The sequence below is a fragment of the Rhineura floridana genome, chromosome 9 (genome assembly GCF_030035675.1).
Source record: "Rhineura floridana isolate rRhiFlo1 chromosome 9, rRhiFlo1.hap2, whole genome shotgun sequence".
Lineage (NCBI taxonomy): Eukaryota > Metazoa > Chordata > Lepidosauria > Squamata > Rhineuridae > Rhineura > Rhineura floridana.
The window spans coordinates 32,126,855-32,141,961 of NC_084488.1; the positions used below are offsets into that span (position 1 = coordinate 32,126,855).

Below are 15,107 nucleotides of genomic sequence, written 5' to 3' on the forward strand. Positions count from 1 at the left end.
CAGCACTCTTGATAAAATATCAAAGTTCAGTATTAAAGTATACAATCTTACTCTTTCCTTCTGTTACTTTGCATGGAGTTTGAACAGAGATATTACTAGAGCTGATCCCGATTTTCTCCAACTTTCAAGCCACATTTCAGACAAGTTTTAATTTATTATAATAATATTTTTTAAAGTCATTTGTAGCGCATTCCACATTTGGCAACTCCCCTTTTTCTCATTTTGTCAGAAATTATGGAACATAACCTTAGAAGAGATCAAGTATCTGTTTATAATGTACAGCAGATTATTTACTAGTCAGAATAGAAACAGCTTCTAACAGGGAGTATTGAGTGGGGGAGAAGACCTTTTAAATGACTATATTTATATTTTGATCAAATTGCTATTTTAGAGGAGGAAAATTGGAAGGGAAATCATGAACACTGACTCTCCAGATGGAGATAATTGGTCTCTGGAGGATGCCTCCTGGAAGCATTATACATAATGGAAACAGATTCATAACAGTTTAGTATGGGCCACAACACTGTATGAGTCAAAGGGCAACCAACTCCAGGTCTGGGTTGGGGAGCCTTGGAAGAATAATAATAATCCCAGACCCAAGACTTCTGGGCTTTCTTTCTAGAGGAAATTCAATAATCCTGCACAAGGGAAACAGGCATCAAAACCTGCACATTACTTGGGAAAGGCCAGCAAAATGTCACTCAAGTAATCAACAAATTAAGAGTTTCTGCAGAAGAAAGAAGGCCACAGTATACACTACAGTTAAAGTACCAGTGTAGATTCAAGATTTTATATTTTTCTCCTATATCCTTCCCTAGCTTCCTGATTAAATATCATTTTCCCTCCAGAAAGAATATCCCTCACTGTTGAGTGATGTTTATATGTTTGTGATTGATTAGTACCCATGCAATTACTCATAATAAAGACATTATCGCCACAAAATATTCTCAAGACTATCACCAAGGCTATAATTACAGGATTCTTTCAGGAAAGCTGTAACAATTAAATCAGTATACAATCAATAAATATTTGTACTGCAGGTATACCCTCCGTATGATCCTGCATCAACCAAGAGCCAGTGAGTCTTACATCCTGAACCAATAATTGTTTCCACAACTGGTCAATAAGAGAACCTAGAATTCCAGTGCTAGGCTCTGTTGTCTTTCATAATCAATAGTCCTGTGTCTTAACCAGGCCTTTGTTTTGGAGCTAGAGAAAGATCCAGCAAATCTACCGAGAAAATGTTAGTTATAGCTAAGCTCTTTTGTTAAAATATTGATTTTTAATTTGTTATATTTTATGTGTTTTTGTTCAGATATGGTGTAAGATGTGTTGACCAATAATTTAAGCAGAGCTGAAATATAGTTAATAATTTTTCTTTATCAATCCAGAAACTGGGGGCTGTCCACCAAATATGCCTACCAGACGCTAGTACTTGGTGAAGCTAGCCTAGCACAACTTTCAAGGTGTTGTCCAATAAGTTTTGATTTGTAGATGCTCCATAGTTGTTGTATAATGTAGCTCTCTTGGATCATATTCTTTTGGGGATAGCTGCTCGCCATCTCTAGAGCTATCCGCTTGGATTTAGGGGGTGCTTCCAGCAGAAAAAGTCTTTTGGGAATAAATACACACTCTGCACCTTCACTGATCTGTTGAAGGGGGGGAAAGACATGTAGAATTTAGAATAAACTTTACACTGCTTCCCGACAATACAAATAATCAAATATATGGTCTGCCTTGCAGTTAGTTTCCTGGGCAAGTTACTTGTCTTTCCCTGTCTCATAAGTTTAGGTTCTCAGCTTTTCTTCTGGAAAATGGGTATTTTGTTGTGCTTTGTGGAGTCAAATGTATAGTTTGGTATTTGGTGCTCAAGCCAACATTTGCCTTGTACTCAGTTTCTTTGTCCTCTGTGACTAGGCTGATCCCTACAGCAACAGTCACTGTTTGGTGATTATATCTGTCCTCATTTTGTAGTGATGCCTGTGGCAGCTTCCCAAATTTCAGAATGTGCCCATGGGTCCAAAAGGTTAACAACCCACATTCTAATCTGTATACCTATCTACATGCCAAAATAATGAGGCATGTTTAAATTTAGTTTACAAGGACAACATTGAAAAGATTATCACCAATAAAATTAAGAGTAATCTTACCAAAAGCTTCCATTTCTTATCAAGAAAACAACTGCCTTAACAAACAATATATGTCTGTGTTCAGGTTAAATCAAGGACTGGTACAGATGAAATGTTACTGGCCTGCGAACTGACCACAGGACTATGCATTCTTTGTACCCCATCCCCTCTTGTGAATTCCCCTTGCCTAGTCTAAAACATGATGAAAAGTTATGTCGGCATCAGGCACCAACCAGATTTTTCTTTTTAACAAGAGATTTTAAAACATCTTCAAATCCTGGTTACAAATCTTGGTTAACAAGCAACTCTAGTTAACATTAACATAAGTGAGCGATCCAGCCCTTAGCTCCAAGGTGGAGAACCTCTTTCAGCTTGAGGGCCACATTACCTTATGGGCAGCCTTCCAGGTTTCTTCCTCTGTGGAGAGGTTGTGCCCAGTCCAGGCATTGGACTCATTATTGCGGCTTAGGGGCCAGTTGTGTGGGCCCCTCTTTTGTCATCAGGATGGTCAATCTTTGACTAAGGTTTCAGTTTTGGACCATCACCATACAGGCCTTGTCAGGTTTGGGTCTTGATCCTGGGCAGTTTGGCACACATTCCTTCAGAATTGGTGTGGCTTCTACCTTGGCTACTTGGGCTTCAGGAGCACTGACATACAGGCAGTGGGGTACTGGAGATCAGGCGCTTTCCAAGCTTATGTGAGGCCAATCAAGGGTGGATGTTCCACTAGTGAGGGCCTTGTTAATTGTTGTTTTTGTTTTAACAGGTTGGAGGGTGCTGGAGAGAGTGAAGGTACTCATATGTGGACACAGCATGGTGTTCTGGACCAAGAGGGCATCGTAGACCAGGCATGGAACCCAGTTGAGGCTCAGCCATTATGCTTTGGTCCAATGGCTGGGTAGACGTGGCATGCTGTGGGAACGCCTCCTACCAACAATTTTTTATCCTTCATTGGTGCGGTACCCTCCTCAGGTTTTGACTATACATTTGGGAGGCAATGACCTGGGGTTGTTGAAGGGCATGGCCCTCATCATACAGGCTTGCCTTGATTTTGAGGTCATACTAGCCAGTGGCCTGGGACCTTGATTGTTTGGTCTGTCATCCTGCCTAGGAAGATTTGGAGGATAGGAATCAACCCTAGGAGCCTGAACAAGGGTCAAAAGAAACTAAATAGGGAGGTCCGGCTTGCTCTTGCTGACTGGCAGGGCAGAGGTGAAGTGTGGCAGGGCTGATCTTTACTGGCCAGACAGTGTTCATATGTCTGACTTGGGTAATAATCTGCTTCTGACTGATCTGCAGAGTGCCATGCATGAAATTATTGGATGCAGGTGGGAAGAGACTAAGCTAATACTTGTCCTCTTATGTGGCAGATGTGTGGGAATTTCACAGGGGGTAGGGCTTGGTGACCACCCTTAGTCACCTTTTAAGGTGAAAGGTGAGATCTGAGGCTTGCCTTACGGGTTGGTGAGGCCTGTTGGCAGGATAAAGCTCACCTTTGAGGCTAACTTGTAACACCCACTCAGAGTTGTGAGGCCCTGGGAGGGGATGGAGCAAGAAGGCCTTCCCAACCACCCTGTGGGGTTGGGGCTGGAGAAAAGGGACTGAGCTTGGATCACCCCCTTTCCCATGGCAGGATGTCCTCTCCCGATTGGTTAAGAGTTCTGTCCCACACTTTATCTCTGCAGATCATTTTGCATAATCAATCACTTAATTGGCTTTATCTAATTAAATGTGGCCCTTGTTTTACCTACATGTCACCTTGTCTTGCCTCTTCATTTCCTGTGGCTGTATAGGTCAGAGGTTTTTTACACACTCTCACACAACTCTCTGTCCTCCATCCAAGCAAGCAAATTCCATTATCACAGTTCAAGAACACGTTGCAGAGAGCAGGGCAGTAACAGACAAAGCCTTGAGAGAGTGTGTATGTGTGGCCTGAGGAGTGTCCTGAGGTAGCCTGGAGGGTCGCATGCATCCCCTGGGCTTGAGGTCCCCACCCCTACTTTAGCATAATTCAAGTGCTTTAATTTAACTGATTTGTACATTGGGGTCTTAAATACATATGTGATCATATACCAAGTTTCTGCAGTGAGCCAACATATAGATGCCAAATATGATATAAACATATATAAAAAGTATGTTAGCTTTTCTTTTCAAAAGGTTATGTCTTCCTACTGACATATTTTTAGTTTGCTATTTCACAATATGTAGCTGTAATGCATTGGTTAGGGTTTAAAGTATAGTTACTCAGCAATATGGCTAAAAATATCCCATTAGGGAATGCACGTAAGTGAGGTTTGGACTGAAGCTTTGGTATGTTCTGCCTTATTTGAATGTACTACCCAGTTTTTAAGTGGATCTGGAAAGATACAACTGTGGCACTTAAGCTTATACTCTCGAGCCAGTAGCACTTTCTATATTTTCTTCAGTACATTGCTTGTTCACCATTAGTTTCATAAATTTATGAGACAGAGGAAGCAGTTATATGGTGAGCACTGTATAGATTTTCTTTCAAAAAGGACAGATATGTGATCAGTCAAATGTAACTGACTGAGGAGTACAAAACAAAGTAATAAGAAATAATAAAGGATGGCTAGTCATTTTTAGAACAAACACTACAGCTACAAAAATAATTTAATTCAAAAAGAATTAAATTATATGAGCGTGATGATGATCCACTCCAATTGTCCTTGTGATGATTGTGGGAGGGGAGGTGAATTGCATCAGAGAAACAGCAAGAGATTGCTTAACCTTTTCCCACATTCTGCTTTCCCCTCAAAATCTACCTCCTACAGCCACATTTATTCCCACTAGGGATGTGCTTGAATTTCACAAAAGTTGAATATGACACCAGATTTCCTATTTATTTGTTGTTGTTGTTTGTCCTTGTGGATCAGGTTTTTTTCTAGTGTTTTTTTTTGCAGCTGAAGTGGATTCTTCTTAAAATTTGCCTCAAAAATATCGATATTGATATTGTCCACAAAATATCAATATTAATATTATGAGGGAAATATCAATATTAATACTGCTATTTTGTGGAAAATATCAACATTAATATACATATTTGAGGCAAGTTTTAAAAAGTAATTTATGAAAAAATATGAAAAATGATATTTTTAAAAATATTGATATTAACATTGATATCTTTTGCAGAAAAAACCCAAATCGGTATTTATCACAAATAGCAAATACTGTTCCCATATGAAGGGGTACCAGCAGGAAGTTTGATGGAGCAAAAATCGAACCGGCACTGAAATGTGGATCTCATCCCTAATTCCCACTGGGATTTCAGAATCGTTTACCGTGCAAACACAGGTTTGGAAAGGGGTCGTTTAAACGAAAAACCAGGCTACTGTTACTTTCATTTGCATGTAATGTAAAATTAGACAGTTAGGGATCATTGAAGTCACTGGCTAAACCCAGCATTGGGGAGGGGGGAGAAAATCCTTGTCTACAATTCTTTGTGATGCTCCATTTGTAAGAACTAAATTAAACCCTTTTGCCTGGAGAGTATAATTTTCTCAATTTGAGGTTGAGACAGCTGGTTCACAGCCTTAATATTAAAATGATTAAAAAAGATTCAATAAGGCATACGGAGGAAAAGGTCAACATTTTTCTTATACTGGTAATTTCTTACCAAACTGAGCTGAAGGCCACAGAATCTGTCCATTATTTCTGCCAATCCCTATAATGAAAAATATACACTTTAAGAAGATGGATAGGTTCATGCTAAAGACAACTTACTTACTTTTCCAATGTAAATCTTTCAGAATAGTGCCTGCCAAATTATCCAATCTACCCCTATAAAATGTCTGGCCTGTGAGACTAATTAGGCCCATGAGTAGGGTTGCCAGGTTGGAAACATCCCGAAACCTGAGATGTCATGGGGCGGGCCCTAGTGATGTCATAAAGCATGATACATTAAGTGTCAACCACAGTTGCTTGGAGCATACCATTTAAACAAAAAAATGAATGCCTTTCCTGTCCAAAACACCTTCTCTCGACTTCTGTGCAAGAACCCAGTAAATTCTTTGCAAACTTCAAGAGATGGACACCTAGGGATATTGGGAGGGGTGTGTGGAGAGAGAGAGATAGGTTCTCTAAAGGACTGTCCTGTTTACTTGCCGCCCTGGGCTCCTGCTGGGAGGAAGGGTGGGATATAAATATAATAATAATAATAATAATAATAATAATAATAATAATAATAATAATAATAATAATAGAACATTAACACTAGCTCCACCAAATAATATAAATTAATGAATTATTAAAATCACTAATTGCATCTTAGAGGAATACAGGAGCATGAAATATGGTCTATCCAGATAATAAATCCAATCTCTTGTACAAATACCTGGAAGTTCAGATTTGATGAAGATCAAAGTACTGCAGGAATTATTTTAGGTAACTGTAATAATCCTTAGGAGAAATAGTTCTTCCACTATACACACCATGTTGTACATTCCCATTACCCTCTGCTTAAGCCAATAACATTTTTCTAAATCCTGTGATGTTAAAATCTAAAGCTCTCCTATAAAATTTTACTACATTTTACAAATGATATATTATAGATTAATTACAGAACTTCTGAAATATATCTTCCTTATGCTGGAAGCACTAGTAGTCTCATTTAAAAATCCCTTCACTTTTTACATTTTCTAGGTTTATTCACTGTCCCACACATGCTTCTTATTTTAAAATGTGTTGTCCTAGAGTGCTCCAAGCACTAGAGGCCTAAAGCCAAGTATGGAACACATCTCTTCTAGTCTAGCACCGGAAAGCACACCAGGGCAGTTGTTCCGAAGAGTCTACAAACCTATAATAATGATAGATATGCCATGCATTAATTAGTGCATGGTGTGTGCATCACCAGTGGCATCTTAAGGCAAACCCAGAGGCCGTGTACCCGAGCCTCAGTGTATGAGGTGCAGTCAATGAAGGGGGGGCATAGGGAGCTTCCTGCCACCAAGTCAAGCCATTGGGTACATTATTATTATTATTATTGTTGTTGTTGTTATTGTTGTTGTTACTATTATTATTACTATTATTATTATTATTATTATTAACATTTGTATACCGCCCCATAGCCAAAGCTCTCTGGGCGGTTTACAACAATTAAAAACAAATATACAAATTTAAAAACACTTTTTAAAAAAACAACAATTTTTTGTCGTATATAACTTATTTTATACCCTGCTTTTCCAGCCAGAGATGTCCAAGAGAATAAAAAAGTAGAAAAACAATTCCACTTTGGGGGGGGGATATAAGCTTAGTGGTAGGTCACATGTGTTACACAGAAAAAAGCCTAGATTCAATCCCTGGCATCTCCAAGTATGATTGGGAAAGACTTCTGTTCAAGAGCTGGGACCAGTCAGTATAGATGATACTGGCTAGACCTATGGCCTGACTAATAAGACAGCATTCTTGTTCCACATAATTACAATACAATTTCAACAACACAAATAAGACAGACAAAATGCATTTAAAAGATTTTAAAATGCCTTCTGGAACAGAAGTCTTCAAGAGGCAATGAAAAGTGATTAAAGTGGGCATAAATTGCATCTTTCTGGGAATAGAATCCAAATGAAACTGGAAATGCTGGCAATACATGTGTGGTGTTAGGAATCCTTCACTAGCCTAAATGTGACTAGAAAGAGACAGATGAGAACAGTTCAGTGCCCTCTTCTGAGCAAGAGAGAAAGAAGAAACCCCAGGGAAGGGGGGGAAAGAATGAAAGGAGGAAGGGAAGAAAAAAGGGGTCTTTTTCAAACCTCACTACCCTTGAGCATTCTGTGAATCTCTTTTTCATCCCTGAAAGTCTTCTTTGTCACACACACCCTGGCAAGATTTGTTTGCAAGAGAGGGAGGAATTATTTTATTTATTATTTCTTCCACTCCCCCTTTTTGCAGTTAAGTTGCAGCACATAAAGCCTGGGATGAATCTCAGTGGCTCCCTCTCTCTCCCCTCTAAACTAGTAAAATCATCAGTCTGTGAGTTAAGGGGGTGGAGACCTGGACAAATTTCAAAAAATTTGCCAAGGACCCCCAACGAAGGGAAAAGCAGCATGCGTATGTGTAAAACACAAGTGTATAGGACGACTATCAATTATTAAAGGATTACATCATTGTAGTCATTATCACTCTCTCCCACAACATGCTACAAAACATTATCTAATTGATCTTCTCACAAACACAATGCATTTCCCTCAGGGGTTATCAAATGTTCCTTTGAATAAAATGGCATTCCCTTTTTTTTTAAAGGAACATTTTGTATTCCACAACATCTCGGCTACATAGAACCTAAAAGGCAACAGCCCTTGTTTCAGAAAACCCCAGCTCTAAAGAGGCATCATCTCTAACGTGCCCGTTTTGAAAATCCTGTCATATGGCAACACCGTCACCAGCAGGGTCACAACAAGGGCCAATCCACAGAGCAGACAGCAATAATCAGTTCTCTGCTTTGATGGCATTTCTGCACACACAACATCCTATAAATCTAAGAAATGATTTTCTTCTGAAATTCCTTGCTCCGTTCCATTATCCAACATATGTTTGCAATATGATCTCTGGTGCCTCTTCCCTTTCTAAAACCAGCTTGGATGTCTGGCATTTCTCACTCCATATATGGTGAGAGCCTTTGTTGTAGAATCTTGACCATTATTTTACTTGCATGGGATATTAAGGCAATAGTTTGATAATTACTGCATTCCCTGGGATCCCCTTTCTTTGGAAGTGGGATATATATTGAACGCTTCCAGTCTGTGGGCCATAGTCTAGTTTTCCATATTTATTGACAATTTTTTTCCAAAATTTGGACAGATTCAGTTTCAGTAGCTTGTAGCAACTCTATTGGTATGCCATCTGTTCCTGGTGATTTGTTTCTTCCAAGAATTTTAAGAGCAGCTTTCACCTCACATTCTAAAATTTCTGGTTCTTCATCATATAGTTCCTCCGTGAATGAATCTGTCATCCTTGCATCTCTTTTGTAGAGTTCTTCAGTGTATTGCTTCCATCTTCCTTTTATTTCATCTTGGTCAGTCAGTGTGTTCCCCTGTTGATTATTCAACATCCCTGCTCGTGGTTTAAATTTCCCTTTCAGTTCTCTAATCTTTTTGAATAGGGCTCTTGTTCTTCCCATTTTGTTGTCTTTTTCTATTTCTATACAATAACTATTGTAATAGTTTTCTTTGTCCCTACGTACTAGTCGTTGTATAGCTGCATTTAGGGTTCTGACTGTGTTTCTATCTCCTCTTGCTTTTGCTTTCTTTCTCTCTTTAACCATTTTAAGAGTTTCTTCAGTCATCCATTGAGGTCTTTCTGTCTTTTTAACTAGAGGTACTGTCTTTTTGCATTCTCCCCTGATAATGTCTCTGACTTCACTCCATAGTTCTTCTGGTTCTTTGTCAATCTGTTCCTTATTTGATCTTTATATTCTTCTGGGATGTTATTTAAATTGTATTTTGGCATTATGATTGCTTTGTTGTTCTTTAGTTTTACTCTAATTTTTGATACAATCAGTTCATTATCTGTACCGCAGCCTGCTCCTGGTCTTGTTTTCACAAAAAGTATGGAACTTCTCCATCTTCTGCTACTAATTATATAATCTATTTGATTCCTATATTGACCATTTGGTAATGTCCAAATCACAATGTTACAAACAAATAAGATGTCACAAACAAATAAGGTGAGAGCAATGCCGTCAGAAGTCTAGACCAAGAGGCTAGACTCCTAGCAAGGGCACCTAAGGCGGAACGGTCAAAGCTGAGACACCAGACTAAGATACAGTAGGGCCCCGCTTTACAGCGCTTTGCTTTACAGCAATTCGCTAATACAGCTGTCTCAATTAGATGCAATTAGACTAAAGCCCCACTCATATGGCGCTTGTTCCGCTTTTACAGTGGTTTTCAGGCATCGCGCGCCATTCTATTCAATGAGTTTTGCTTTACAGCATTTTTCGCTTTACAGCAGGGGTCCAGAACACAACCCACCGTATGAATGGGGCCCTACTGTACATCCAAACTTAGAGGAAGGCAATGGTAAACCACCTCTGAATACCTCTTACCACGAAAACTCTATGAACAGAGTATCCAAAATGCAACACGAAATAGTGCTGGAAGATGAGACCTCCCAGGTCAGAAGGCACTCACCGAGCTACTGGGGAAGAACAAAGGACAAGTCCGAGTAGCGCTGTGACTAATGATGCAGCTGGGTCAAAGCTGCGGGAAGCCCAGAGGTTGATGTGCACAGATGCGAAAGGAGAGTCTGGAGTTGTACGATGCACACAATAGGAACATGGAATGTGAGAAGCATGAACCAGGGAAAATTAGAAATTGTCAAGCAAGAAATGGAACGTATCAACATTACAATACTTGGCGTGAGTGAATTAAAATGGATGGGAATGGGACACTTTCAATCAAGCAACTACAAAATATTTTATGCAGGAAAGAAGAAATGGGGTTGCTTTAATAGTGAGAAGTGATGTAGCAAAAGCAATTAGGAGCTACAATGCAAGGTCTGAGTGAATGATATCAATGAGATTAAATGGGAAACCTGTTAACATAGCCATCATCCAAGTCTATGCTCCAACAGCAGACGCAGAAGAAGAGAAATTAGAGAGATTTTACACAGAAGTACAGGAGGAAATTGATCACACATCAAAACAAGATGTTACTGGAATGCAAAAGTAGGGAACAGAGAAGAACTAGGAATTGTTGGGAAATGGGGCTTAGGAGACAGAAATGAAGCAGGAGAAAGACTTATTGAATTCTGTGAAGAAGAAGCCCCATGCTAAGTACTTATTGTCTCCCACAGCAAATCTTCAAACTCTGATCAATTGGAGCAATTTTTAAAATACACATTTTCTTTCCCTCTCAGCAGGTTTGTGAAACTGAGATACTTACAAAAATATCACTTTGTTGAAGAGTCCTAATCTTTAGGAATCGGGGAGGTAATGAAGCTACCTGTTGTGAAAAGAAAAATGTGGCAAATGAAGCAATAGGCTAACCACTTACTAGTGATGCAAATGCAAACTAGGAAAGGTTAACCACTAAGGGCTTTGCTTTGACTGAACTGAGAGAGAAGCAGGAAAGGTAACTACAGTATCACTGAATATGCTAGAAGAAAATTTGTGTTATTTTATTTGCTATAATTAACAGGGAGGAAATGCCTTTGGGATGAAAGAGAGTAATAAAGTTTTAGCTTTCTGCGGAGGAAGACACATGCAGTTGTAAGTAAGTGAGACTTATAATTTGTATTCTATGTTAAAAATATTAATTCTGTGGCAAACTAATCCAAATTCAGCACAAGAAAAGCTGAATTGTGTGACCTGTAAAATGTAAGTGAAGCACATTTATATACTTGTTTTCTATAACTGAGTCACTAATTCTTCAGGTCATGTGGTGGGCAGGGAAAGAGACTATGTAGAACTCTGTAGCCATTAACACTGATTATTAGAAATCTTTTTTTCCCTAGCCACCTCTTTGGTTCATGATATTCACCAATTATACTCTCATTATTAAAGCTTTTATAGCCATAAGGTTTAGACACTTTTGTTTAAGAAAAAGGAGAAATTCTTAGAAGCTGAAATCTACATCCAATGCCACATTGCTAGTGTTTGCAGAATCACGGGATAGACAGATATCACTGAAGTATTCACAATCTTCTGCAGAATATAACCTAGTATGAGATATTTCTTTGAGCTTTCATGAATACATACATTTTAAAAAAATTAAAAGAAAGTGAGCATAGTTATTGCCCAGATGATCAGCCTGTTAATAGGTGGCAATCTGTAGCACATATAATTAAAATATCTGGAAATTGCCATGACTATAAGGGGAAGCTCTATTTCCAGAGTTCAATCAAGACACATCACTTTGAAGAGGTAAATGTCTTCCCCTATCCAACTTAGCAAGGTACAACAATGTGTATGGACTATCATCCAACTTTAGCCCATATATAGCCATCACTGGAGATCCAGTGCCTGCAAGGGAGGAGGACCATCACTGCCCAGGGAGGGAGAGCCATCTGCCTGCTTTGCTGCTGCTGCTGCTGGATAACATCTCTGCTCTCTCCTTCTTGGGCTCCTGCTCTGCACGTGGGCACCTTGCAGGACCAGGCTCCAGGTACTCAGCCAGCTGTGCCTGATACTGTTCCACCTGTCCCTTCTCTGGAGGGGATATATAAGCCGGCTGGCTGAGGGGGCTTGGGAGATCCAGTGCCTGCAAGGGAGGAGGACCATCACTGCCCAGGGAGGGAGAGCCATCTGCCTGCTTTGCTGCTGCTGCTGCTGGATAACATCTCTGCTCTCTCCTTCTTGGGCTCCTGCTCTGCACGTGGGCACCTTGCAGGACCAGGCTCCAGGTACTCAGCCAGCTGTGCCTGATACTGTTCCACCTGTCCCTTCTCTGGAGGGGATATATAAGCCGGCTGGCTGAGGGGGCTTGGGAGATCCAGTGCCTGCAAGAGAGGAGGACCATCAGTGCCCCGGGAGGGAGAGCCATCTGCCTGCTTTGCTGCTGCTGCTGCTGGATAACATCTCTGCTCTCTCCTTCTTGGGCTCCTGCTCTGCACGTGGGCACCTTGCAGGACCAGGCTCCAGGTACTCAGCCAGCTGTGCCTGATACTGTTCCACCTGTCCCTTCTCTGGAGGGGATATATAAGCCGGCTGGCTGAGGGGGCTTGGGAGATCCAGTGCCTGCAAGGGAGGAGGACCATCACTGCCCAGGGAGGGAGAGCCATCTGCCTGCTTTGCTGCTGCTGCTGCTGCTGCTGCTGGATAACATCTCTGCTCTCTCCTTCTTGGGCTCCTGCTCTGCACGTGGGCACCTCGCAGGACCAGGCCCCAGGTGGCGCTTTTCCCGGGAAGAAGAATGGTTTGAGAGCTGCGTTGGTGCGCATGGAGCACGGGACTGTGGTTGTTGTGTAGACCTGAATGGAATGAGTGGATGTTTGTATGACTGTATGTTGTGAGTGTGTGTGTATTTTTATTTTATTTTATTTTATTTTTATTTTATTATGTGCCTGGGCGGGAGGATAGGGTATTGGGAGGGGGGACCAGAGGGGGCCCCTGTTAGCGTAGTGACGGGTAATGGGAGGTATGGCATTGTGAGGAGGACATGCCGGTTGAGGGGAACTCGGCCCAGACAATTGGTGGCTGTACCGTGTTCCGGTCCTCCCCACATCCACAGGATTGCTGGTAGTTCTATCAGCCAACTCTCGGATCTCCAGTTGCTGCTGCTTAATGCCAGATCGGTAAATAATAAAGCTTCCCTCATCCATGATTTAATTGTGGATGAGGCGGCTGATCTGGCGTTTATTACTGAGACATGGGTGAGCGATCTGGGAGGCATTAATCTCTCCCAGCTGTGCCCACCTGGGTACTCGGTTCAGCATCTGGGTAGATCCGAGGGTCGGGGAGGGGGAATCGCTGTGGTCTATAGAAGTTCCATCCCTCTCATTAGGCACCCTATCCAGGTAGCTAATGGTCTGGAGTGTCTCCATATTACGTTGGGCCAGCGAGACAGACTGGGAATACTGTTGGTGTACCGTCCACCCTGCTGCCCAACAGCCTCCCTAACTGAGCTGACGGAGGTGGTCTCAGGTTTGGTGTTGCGATCCCCCAAATTTATGGTATTGGGGGATCTCAACATTCATGCCGAGACCGCTTTGTCTGGGGCGGCTCAGGACTTCATGGCCTCCATGACAGCCATGGGGCTGTCTCAATTTGTTACTGGCCCTACGCATATTTCGGGGCACACTCTAGACTTAATTTTTGCTACTGGAGCAGGGGATAGTGATCTGGGAGTGAGGGATTTTACATCTATTCCTCTGTCATGGACAGATCATCGCCTATTGAGGTGTAGGCTCACAATGTTTTCTCCCCTCTGCAAGGGTGGAGGACCTATTAAGATGGTCCGCCCCCGGAGACTAATGAATCCTGAAGGTTTTCAGAAGGCTCTGGGGAGTTTTCCGGCTGATAAAACTGACGCTCCTGTTGAAACCCTGGTCAATCTGTGGAATACGGAAATGACCCGGGCAGTTGACACGATCGCCCCGGTGCGCCCTCTCCTCTGCAGAGCTCAATTGGCTCCGTGGTTTACCCCGGAGCTAAGAGTGATGAAGCAAGAAAGGAGACGGCTTGAGTGCAAATGGAGACGAACTCCCGACGGCTGTGGTCTTGCACTTGTGAAGATCTCTACCAAGCTCTATGTGAAGGCGGTGAGGGCAGCGAAGAAGCAGTACTTTGCTGCCTCCATTCAGTCATCTTCTAACCGCCCAGCGGAACTTTATAAGGTTGTTCGGGGACTTTTACACTCTGGTCCTCAGAACGCAATAATACCATCAATAGCCCGCTGTAATGAGTTTGCGAGACACTTCCAAGATAAGATCGCAAACATCCGCCGGGACCTTGACTCCAATATTGTAGCAGTTGAGCCTAATGAGGTGTCCGGAGCACAGTCCTGTCCTGTTTTATTGGATGAATTTCAGTTGGTTCAGCTCGAGGACGTGGACAAGGTGCTTGGACAGGTGCGGGCGACCACTTCTGCTCTGGATCCTTGCCCCTCATGGCTAATAAAAGCTAGCAGGAACGGAACAGACGGATGGGCCAAGGAGGTGATCAATGCCTCTTTACGAGAGGGAGTGGTACCACCCTGCCTGAAACAGGCAGTGGTGAGACTGCTCCTAAAGAAAACCTCCTTGGACCCTGAAAATCTTGACAACTATAGACCGGTAGCAAATGTTCCGTTCCTGGGCAAGGTTTTAGAGCGTGTGGTCGCTCACCAGCTCCAGGCTCTCTTGGATGAAACTGATTATCTGGATCCATGTCAATCGGGCTTTCGGCCGGGGTTTGGTACAGAAACAGCCTTGGTCGCCCTGTATGATGACCTCTGTCGGGAGAAAGACAGAGGGAGTGTAACTCTGTTGGTTCTCCTTGATCTCTCAGCGGCTTTTGATACCATCGACCATGGTATCCTTCTGGGA

The 15,107-nt window shown here is 41.9% G+C and overlaps 1 protein-coding gene across 9 annotated transcripts in view; it reads right to left on the reverse strand.

Annotated features, from left to right (window-relative positions):
- Positions 1-236: 236 nt before the first annotated feature.
- Positions 237-15,107, reverse strand: part of LOC133364279 (cyclic nucleotide-binding domain-containing protein 2-like) — a 94,001-nt gene continuing 79,130 nt past the window's right edge. For 7 of the 9 annotated variants that reach the window (XM_061584630.1, XM_061584628.1, XM_061584636.1 and 4 more), the window contains 3 exons: positions 11,027-11,086; positions 5,764-5,811; positions 237-1,649 (listed from right to left, as the gene is read on the reverse strand). In XM_061584630.1, the coding sequence (XP_061440614.1) occupies positions 1,419-1,649; positions 5,764-5,811; positions 11,027-11,086 (339 nt within the window). In that variant the 3' untranslated portion in view covers positions 237-1,418. The remainder of the gene's footprint in view (positions 1,650-5,763; positions 5,812-11,026; positions 11,087-15,107) is intronic. The other 2 variants (XM_061584634.1, XM_061584631.1) reach the window with 1 other exon arrangement.